The sequence below is a fragment of the Blennius ocellaris genome, assembly GCF_963422515.1.
Source record: "Blennius ocellaris genome assembly, chromosome: 22".
NCBI classification, from domain to species: domain Eukaryota; kingdom Metazoa; phylum Chordata; class Actinopteri; order Blenniiformes; family Blenniidae; genus Blennius; species Blennius ocellaris.
The window spans coordinates 8025787-8036201 of record NC_137671.1 but is presented as its reverse complement, the minus strand read 5'-3'; the positions used below and the strand labels follow the sequence as shown (position 1 = coordinate 8036201).

Genomic DNA, 10415 nt, shown 5'->3' with positions numbered 1-10415 from the left:
TGTAAATGGATCAGAACTGATGAATTTACTGGAGGTAAACTCAAATCCCAAGATTTGTAGGGTTAAGTATAAACAACATCTCCCATGATGAACACAACATCCCTCATTGGTTCATGTTCTTCAGTTAAAGCGCCAAAACCAATGCGGTCTTTCAGTTGTCAGTATTACTTTACACTCAAAATTATGAGCAAAACGAATGACGGTTGACCTAAATGAAGGCGAATGTCTTTTATCTCTGGAGATTTTTGTTAAGCTTTAGAAATACTAAAAGCATAGAATAGAAAAACTTTATTGCAGAGGGAGGTTATTACAGTGTTACTCCAAGCACAATAGAAAGTGAAAATATCACATAAGAGCATATATAATTAGATGAGTCATTAAATATGTTTTTGGTTTAATTGAGTAACACTCTCACCTGCAGCAAAGTTCGGAGTCACGGATTAACCTCGTGTCTTTGAATTGAGAGAGAAACGATTTAGAGCATCAGACAAAGACGGGGAACATGGAGACTCTGCATAAAGAGGACGAGGTTTAGTTTTAAACACTTCCACATATAGTGGGCAAAATAAATGTAAAACCATTTTTCCCTGTAAATGTATTAAGTTTCTATTGATGTGAAAATGTTGGCAGATGTACTTATGAGGTACAATGTGTTCATCAAGGAAGGTGCACGTAACGCCCCCCCCCCCAGAACAATATATAATATATATATACTACAACAAATTTTACTTGTCAGAAAAAGTCAGAACTTGATTCTTAGATTTGACTCGACAATAATTTCACCTGCTGGCAGAGCAATGTTGTAAAGTATAAAGTGTCTATTATTGTGTGAGCGTTTGCCCTGTGATAGATCGGCGACCTGTTCCGGCTGTACCGCGTCTTTATTTCCAGTCATCATGACTCAGTTCCCTTGAAGGAGCCTTCAGATTGAAAGAGGTCGATGACCCGTGCTTTAAGATATGTTATGCAGAGGAAACAGCTTTTCATGTTGTACAGTAAGCGTCCCTTTGTTACTCATTATACCCATTAGAACGGAGATGTGCTGTGAAGACTGGTATGTTGTGTTTGTTTATGTCCTTTCTGTCCTCATTAGTCACCGGCACCTCCAGTCCCCGTTTTCTTAAAATCCCAGGGAATTTGATTATTGCGTCTTGATATTAAAAGTGGAATTTTGACAATCCTACACACGCACACACACACTCTTTAAATACAGGCTTGGAGTAGAAATGAATGGAAATGCAGAGGGGGGGGGGGGGGCAGGGGGCTGGCGTGAGTGCTGATGTCCACTCTTAACATGGTCAGGTCAAATCCGGCGTGAACTGACCGAGGCTTGCTTTAGCCTCCGTCTGAGAGACGCCCCTGGGTGCTGACATGAAGAGAAAACGAGAAATGCACAATCGCACTGAACCAAGAGGCCCCAATAGGAAAAAAAAAAAACTACTTTTAATTGCTTACATATCTTGGAAAAAATATTTGCATTTTCACCACAATGCATTTGATTTTAATGTTGATGTATAAAATTAAAACACATTATTACTCCGACGTGGGATATGTAGTAGTTTAAAAGACACCACTGCTATTATTTGGCATGGTACTATTGAAAAAGTGTTTTTTTTGTTTTCCAGCATTCAATCTTGCTCTTTAACACCATGAAATCTTTGCTACTTTTCAACTTACAAGCTACCTCCACAATTTGTAATATTGATACCAATAAGTTTATTCCTGTAACCGAATATTCCTGTTTTAATTCTACATTAGTTACAATGTAAATTCACTTTGTGTTACTTATGTTTGGTTTGTTGCTATTATGAGAAATCTGTTTTAAATTGAGTTAAATTGAATACCTGCTGTTGATAATGCAACTGCAAGCAATTGTTTTTAACAAAAAAATACTCAATGAAACAATGTGAGTATTCATTAACTTATTATTTACAGCCCTGATAACATGGTGCTGTTTTTTTTTAAATGGCATTTATTTGCATAGTTTATTCAGCAGAGATGAAATGGGCTCACAGGTGCAGTGCTCTTCGTCTCTCGGGCTGCATCTTATTTTTCCAGTGAAGAAAGGTGATGTACTTTGCTCGCGGACGGGGGTCAGGCGCGAAGAGGGAAACTGGGGGCTGTCCCCTGGTTTAGCATTACAACCCTCCGCCCCTCTCTGCGGTCATGTTAAATACTAAAACCTGAGCATCAAGAGACAAAAATCCCCAGATACAGTCAGAGCCTGCGGAACCTGCGCTGCATCGGAGAGAGCAAGTGACATGAAAGGTAAGCAGCAGGGTTTCCTTTGCAAATAGTTCATCGATTTCTTGAAGGTTCGTATTCTGACATTGTACAACTTTAGTAAAGGTTTTTTTTTAAATGTTGAATACGTCTCTACAACGGCTGGAAATGCTCCGTCCCTGATCTGCGAACCGCTTTGTCTTCCATAGGAAACCCTACTAAGTCGGAGATCTCCAATGGCATCGGCACCACCATGGACATGGCGCCGCACTCGGAGGTGAAGATGGAGGAGCGGGGCCAGTGGAGCAACAAGACGGAGTTCCTCCTGTCGGTGGCGGGGTCCATCATCGGCCTGGGCAACATGTGGCGGTTCCCTTACCTTTGCTACAAGAACGGAGGAGGTGAGCGGGAAACTTAACGTGGAGCCGAACCTCCCTTCTCCTCTCTGTTAATATGACCACTAAATACACACAGCCGGAACAAGATTTGCACTTAATGAATAAAGATTATTCTTTCTTACATACTAGTAAGGAGAACAAGAAAGAAATGCAAGGCATTTTGGGATAGCAGAACACTTTTGTTGGCAAAATTCATGAAAAAAAAGAAAAGATCAGTGAGAGGATATCATAATTAACAAAAAAACGCAGCAAAAATAAGAGGTCCCCTTATTTGCTTTCGGACATGCTTGTGTAGCTGCTAAATTGGATGCCCCTCGTCCTCCCTCCGCGGGGCGGCCTGGTCAGAGTTCAGGGCCAAGCGGGGTCAGACAGCTGTTGTTGCTCCTCGCTCGCTGCAGCTGTTCCCGTCGAGAGGCGGAAATCTGAGCAGGCCGCACGTCCGACGGGGCATCCACACGAACGTGGAGGTGGCGACGTCTCGGGAAATCCAATGGCCTAAAACACAGCTTTTATCAAATGAAGTCTCCTTTACCAGAGTGGATGGGTCTCGGCAAAACTTTAAATTAAGTAAAGCTCAGGCAGGTGTTGACATGCTTAACTCACATAGTTGGAGTCTTTATTTATCCTATTTTCAATAAAGATCAGTTGAAGTACATTTGAGTTCATTTTTTTTTGAAAGTGGAAAAATGACAACGAAAATAGGAACTTGATTTTTTAAATTATTTTTCAAATAAATGACTGATTTATAATTGATCCACTTTGACATGAGCTGAGAAATGAGTAGCTCTGCTTTAATCTCAATGAGGCAGCGTCAGAGTCGGAGACAGTCTGTGCGGGTGAACCTGTGAAAATGTGATCTCTGTAGGCAACAGGCAGCGAATCAGCTTGAAATGAAACATGCAGCTTTTTTGATTGTATGTTCTGCAGAAAGATCCGATACACTTTTTTTCCACATTGTCATAAAGTCACAATTGACTTGGTGCCTTTTTGTCCACAAGGTCAATGTCATTCGTTGTATTTTTCACATTTCAGTGGTAATGTGAAAAGATGGCATGATATTGAAATTGCACTTATATCCTTTCAGAAATGTATATTTCTTCAGGTGGTTTAAAAGATAGTTTCGTGATGTACTTGCATCTACGAAGGTCTCCATTTAATGCAGAGCAATAAAAGTATATAAGCGAATGATGAATCAGGAACAAACCTATTTCGCCGCTGGAATTTCACAACAAAAAAGAATGGGAAGAACGCAACGGAGCCGATGCAACAATATGTAACTAATTCACTCGTTCTCAACATAGGCGCATTCCTCATTCCGTACCTGATCTTCCTGTTCACGTGTGGCGTCCCCGTCTTCTTCCTGGAGGCCGCTTTGGGCCAGTACACCAGCGAGGGCGGAATCACTGCCTGGAGAAAGATCAGTCCGCTGTTTGAAGGTAAAACTGGCGTCTCGCCTCGGCGTGAACCCAGTATGTGACGCCGGAAATGCACCACATCAGCTGGAATTGATTGAATATCGGTGTTTGCTCAGGTATTGGCTATGGCACCCAGGTGATAATGACTCTGCTGAACTTCTACTACATCGTCGTTCTGGCCTGGGGGATTTTCTACCTGTACTTCTCCTTTTCGTGGGACCTGCCTTGGTCCTCCTGCAACAACACATGGAACACGGGTAAAGAAATGGCAATCCTAATTGTTTTCTCTTCGCTGGTTTAGGAGGAACAAATGTCTCAATTCCGTTGTTTTCCAACAGCAAACTGTGTGGAGTTTGAGAGGAGAAACACTTCACTCAACCTGACGGTCAACCCAAACATCACCTCTCCTGTCATCGAGTTCTGGGAGTGAGTATTCAGGCTTAACCTCATCACGCTGACTGCGACAGGATTGTGTTAACTCCACCTGCCCCCCGCCCCCCCAACAGGAGAAGAGCTCTAAGGATTTCACCAGGCATTGATCACATGGGCTCCTTGAACTGGGACCTGGCTGTGTGTCTGCTCATCGCCTGGGCCATGTGCTACTTTTGCATCTGGAAGGGGGTGAAATCAACAGGAAAGGTGGGTGAGACGCAGGCGCAGGCGCCAATCTGCGTATGCATAGTTTGCATCCTCCTCCAAGTCCATATGTGGAAGTGTCCTTGAACAAGACACTGAACCCTAATTGCTCCCAATAGATTGAGGAACCTTGCATGGCACCTGTTAACGTAAAGAGTTGAATATGACTAATAATGCAAAGTGCTTTGTTGGCTGCAAAAGCAATCCATTTAGATGTTGTTGGGGTTTTTTTTCTGGTCTTATATTGAAGCGGCTTTGTTTTCTATGCAGGGAAGATACATTTAATCCTTTCACGCAGTAATTCAGCAATTTACAGGAGAGAAAATAGCACCGTGTCCTCTCCCGTCTCGTGTGAGACTGGAGGCTCCAGGTACAGGGCATTAAGGAGGGCCGTCGGCTTCTGAGACAAACCCTGCCAAACGACCACTCAAATCCAGTCCAGAAACCGTCTGCAATGCATTGAGAGCTACACTGACTTTACAAAGTGTGTGATGATATTCATAAAATGGCACCATAATTGGTAGCAGTGATAGGATTTCTCCCCCAAAACACCACGCTCCTCCATAACGGCCTTCAGTAGTTACATTATCTAAATTACTGGGGTTGTCCTTGAGTCAGAACCGTATCAGTCAAATGAGATTTGGCTGTTTAATATAATTCTAATTACGTTGTCACATTTATCAACTCTCAAACAGTTTGTGATTGTTTCAGACTTTTTAATGGGCCTCGGTGAGAGAGATATTCATGGATACAAGCCAGGTTGAGATCTTTATCTATAGATGTTATTAATGGCATCACCATAAAAGTAGTACTTTAGTCTCTGAATAAAAGCCACACTACATATTTAATGTCATCCATTCTGTTGAATATCTGGGTTGTCACATCCCTGCTTGTTTGTTTAGACCTAAGACAGTTCTGGTGCACATGAAGATGACATCTGTTGTTTATTTATTCTTTTTTTTTTCTTTTTCTCACTTGTTCACATCCCCGTATGTGTGCGTGTGTGTCAATATAGGTGGTCTACTTCACTGCGACCTTCCCCTATGTGATGCTGATTGTGCTGTTGATCAGAGGACTCACCCTGCCTGGTGCTGGGATCGGCATACAGTTCTACCTCTACCCTGACCTGGGGCGACTGGCTGACCCGCAGGTATCGTAGTCACAAGCAGGGTCATCTACTGCGTGGGTGCGGTGTGCGATCACAGTGACCGTGAGTTACAAAGTCAGTCACGCACTCCCCATTGAGGGACTTTTCACTGGTGCGCTGTCCACGGGCGACCAAGTGCAGGTGTCCCATGGCTCGCTGCTGGGAAGCCTAGTTTCTGCTGGGTCCATCTGCTCTCCATGAAAGAGGCAGGGACCGCGGGGGTCAACGACAGGGCCAGGACACCATTGAGACTGTAAACATGAGCTCTACCCACACCGAGATGCTCACAGTCAAATAACCAGGGTTACCCTAGTAGGACAACAAAAACGCTCGGCTCAGACCAGCAGCACTTACATCAGTGAGGCTTCATGAGATGAATGTCGGATCAGTCTGCACTCTCTGTGTATCCACGAACATAGAGTTTCTTAATGAATGTACAGAAGCAACAAGAAAAGTACAGGACCTCCATGTTTCCACTACGAAGCATTTACGTCAGTCAGTGATTATGTACACAAAAGCCTGCCACGTGAAAATCTGTACTCCTGTACATAAATTAGCGATTAAGAATGTGGATGAGTGTGACGTCACAGTTCAAAGACCTGTTTTTCAATTAATGTTTAAATATTGTGTGTGTGTGTGTGTGTGTGTGTGTGTGTGTGTGTGTTAGGTGTGGATGGATGCTGGCACACAGATCTTCTTCTCCTATGCCATCTGTTTGGGGTCGTTGACTGCTCTGGGAAGCTACAACCGATATAACAATAACTGCTACAAGTATGTGAACACTGAACTAAGAACTAAGAACTGCAGTTTTTTTTTTTTTTATATATATAAAGACATTTCTAAATACAACGTTTTTTGAGTTGTTTACATATCTGTCTAACTGACACAAGCGTCTTTGTGTTAATCCGAGTTCTGTTCTCCTGTAGAGACTGTCTGGCACTTTGCTGTCTGAACAGCGGCACCAGTTTTGTGGCGGGCTTTGCCATTTTCTCCATCCTGGGCTTCATGGCGTACGAACAAAATGTCCCCATTTCTGAGGTGGCAGAATCTGGTGAGGCAACAACAGCAGAACCGAACATGTCGTTAAATAAAATGTCCTCATTAATCTTTAACCCATTGTTTGTTATTATTTCATGCTTCCTCATGTTTGCGCCTCATTTCTGCACAGGTCCCGGGTTGGCCTTCATAGCTTACCCCCGAGCTGTGAACATGATGCCTTTCTCTCCCCTGTGGGCCGCACTTTTCTTTATCATGATTGTTTTTCTCGGGCTGGACAGCCAGGTACACATCTCACTATTGTTGTAAAATTTCATCGCTGTTACTGTGGCTCCCATCAGATGCGTGTATGCAACTCACCCGTATCCTCTATTTTCCCTCTCTGTGCAACGCTTCTCGCCAGTTTGTGTGTGTTGAGAGCATGGTGACGGCGATTGTTGATATGTTTCCCACTGTGCTCCGACGCAAGAACCGCAGGGAGCTCTTCCTGTTAGCGCTGGCTATTGTCTCCTACCTTTTTGGCCTCATCATGCTGACAGAGGTAGGGAGTCATCCTCTGAGACCACACACACACACACACACACACACACACACACACACACACACACACACACACACACACACACACACACACACACACACACACACACACACACACACACACACACATACACACACACACACACACACACACACTGTTTCGTGGCAAGCTCTCAACTGTATTCCGACAATAGAAATGGCAACATTTTGTGCAGTCAAAAAGCAAAATGGGACATTTTGATATCCGCGCGTCCTTCATTTTCTATCAGGATCATACGCCGAAAGAAGCTTTCAATTGACACGCGATACCGTGGACGTAATACTCATATACATACTTGGCTAATCAGGCTTGGGGGTGGTGGTGGGGTGGTGGTGGTGGTTGGATGCTTTGTTCTGCTGAAATAAACTCTGATCAGAGTCCAACGTAGTTGACATGGTTTCACCTCTGCACAGTTGGAAACATGAGTGCTCTGCAGAGGTGGCAACAAGTCATCATTTTGTAAGTACAAGCATGTCAAAGGTTGTGAGCAACTTTTTTTCAGGTAAGTCTCAAGCATTGTTATCCAATGCTCCCAATTCAGATCTAAATTTCAAGTGCTCAATATTTAGGCCTAAACATTTCACATATGCAAACTACATATTATAAATTAAATAATACATTACTTCTATATATAGGGAATAGATGCATAATTTTCTTTCAGTAAAAACACATTTTCACTTAGTGTTGAAGCCTTACAGGGTAACTTGTCATGTTCAGTTTGCTCGCTTAACACAGAAATCTTGTGTTCCATTCATGCTTTGCGTCATGAAATGTATTGTTCCCACTTGCACTACAGGACAGCTGTAAAGTCTGACTACAAGCTACAACTTCTAAAGGATAAATATTGTTTAACAAGTGACTTTCAAGCCTGTGAAGCCAGACTCTTGTGTGTTTTTAGGTTTTCTTGCAAATCACTTGACCTGAGATAAGTCAAGTTTTTATGACGTCTCTTTACATGTCATACAAAGAGGTGTACAGGAATCATCGATAAACTTCTACTTATATGTAATATGTGTGTTATAAGTAAAAACAAAAAAAGGAAGTATAATTGTGCGATGACTACTCTTGTGTTTTCCGTCCCTCTAGGGAGGCATGTATGTCTTCCAGCTCTTTGATTACTATGCAGCCAGCGGGATGTGTCTGCTCTTCATGGCGATCTTTGAAACAGTGTGCATCGGATGGGTGTATGGTGAGTAAACCACACCACATGGGGAATTCTTCCGTGTTTTGTAAGCATTTGTCCTCATTACTCGCCGCCATTCAGCCGCGAGTTAGAAAACACAGCGTGGTGAGGCACATCTTTATCGTGTTTTTCCAGGTGCAGACCGATTTTACGATAACATTGAGGACATGATTGGCTACCGCCCAGGACCTTACATCAAGATCTGTTGGTTGTTCCTCACCCCCGCCACGTGCATTGTGAGTTTCAGTCACCTCAGTGATGACACGGATTTCCAAAAAAAAAAAAAAAGTTTTTTTATTTAATACCATCTTGTCTTTGCAGGGTACTTTTGCCTTCTCCCTCATTAAATACACACCCCTAAAGTACAACAATGAATATGTGTACCCATGGTGGGGCTATGCTATTGGTTGGCTGCTTGCTCTCTCTTCGATGGTCTGCATCCCTCTTTGGATAATATACAAAGTCAGCATCACCAAGGGAAATCTCAGAGAGGTACGTTAATCCGTACAACACAGGAAATAAACCACACGTAAACATTATTTATATGAAAGAAGAATGGCCTTTTTCAACTTTTTTTTTCTTCTTTTTTCTAAACAGCGTATCCAGCTGCTCATCACACCGTCTGATGATTTGCCCAAAACCAAGAGGGAGCAGGAGCGACTGCTGGCCATCTTTGCCCCCGAGGGAGACGCAACCAAGACAACAAACTGCTATTTCCCCGTACCAGAGACTGATGAAAACTTATGAGGCCCTATAGCAGACGCACCCATGGGGCCTGTTAGGTGCAGTCACATTGTGGACTTTACTGCACCCTTGCAAGAAAGAGTCAAATAGTCCACTTCAACACAGACATACATGACTCAGGAGATCATGCCTTAACGATGGAATGGATTTGGCATTTTTGTACATAGAGGAGATACAAGGGAGCCTTGAAAACTAGTCATCATGAGATCATTTTTTTTCAGGGAATTCAATAATCGAATCGACCAAAATTGATTCTGACATTGATGAATAAATTGGCATATACATAGAACAATGTTTGTATGTCAGAAAATATATCAATAATAAATTAATACTGTTGGTTAACCATTGCATGTCACTCAAAGTTAGGATACCAACAAATATAGAAGCTACTTGATGTTTCTTTGCAGCATTGCTACCTGTTTCTGAAGTTGTACTTGTATTATATTTTTGTATTATATTCAATGATTAAATCAGTTTTATTTTAATGTTTTGGGGGGAAAAAAAGATGCTTTATTGATGATTATGAATAAATGAAATTATATAAAAAGTGATGAAAATTGTAATACAGAGTTGGAACACTAACAAGACAATCGTGACATATAGACTTAAGTTAAATTTTTGTACTGTAACATAAAATGAGTGTACAAAGAAATATTACTCTTGTAAAAATTGTTTTGAATAAAGCTTGTATGTTATATTGAATCAGTGTACAGCGGCTTGTATTGACACAACTTGAACTTTGCCACATTTTGTCACAGCAGTTGGCCACGTTTTCTGTTTTTACACAACTGAACAATTGAAGATGTATTTTGCCATTAACAAGTAAATATGCTTATTTTAATTTCATGTTGTTTTTTTAAACATATCTTGAAGTATGCTCTGCTATCGGGACAACCTATTCATATGCTGTGCATCAGCAAAGGCAAGGCACATTTGTTTATATAACACAATTTAGACACAGCCCTCTGCAAGGACACCGGGGAAATACATTAAAATGAAGCACATAAAAGGGGAAGAAATATAGTAGAAGCTTTATAAAGATAAAGATAATAAACTATGTAAAATCTATTGTGTATAGGGTATATAGGGCCCC

The 10415-nt window shown here is 42.0% G+C and overlaps 1 protein-coding gene across 1 annotated transcript; it reads left to right on the top strand.

The window, feature by feature from the left end:
• Positions 1 to 2494: 2494 nt before the first annotated feature.
• Positions 2495 to 9325, top strand: LOC308146763 (sodium- and chloride-dependent GABA transporter 2-like; the record flags this gene model as incomplete). Its single annotated transcript, XM_080518680.1, has 14 exons — positions 2495 to 2624; positions 3923 to 4057; positions 4153 to 4293; positions 4375 to 4462; positions 4543 to 4675; positions 5688 to 5822; positions 6487 to 6590; positions 6746 to 6870; positions 6988 to 7100; positions 7219 to 7356; positions 8482 to 8584; positions 8714 to 8814; positions 8900 to 9070; positions 9176 to 9325. The coding sequence occupies exons 1-14, from the start codon at positions 2507 to 2509 to the stop codon at positions 9323 to 9325; spliced, it is 1755 nt and encodes a 584-aa protein (XP_080374806.1). The 5' UTR covers positions 2495 to 2506.
• Between the last annotated feature and the right edge of the window lie 1090 nt (positions 9326 to 10415).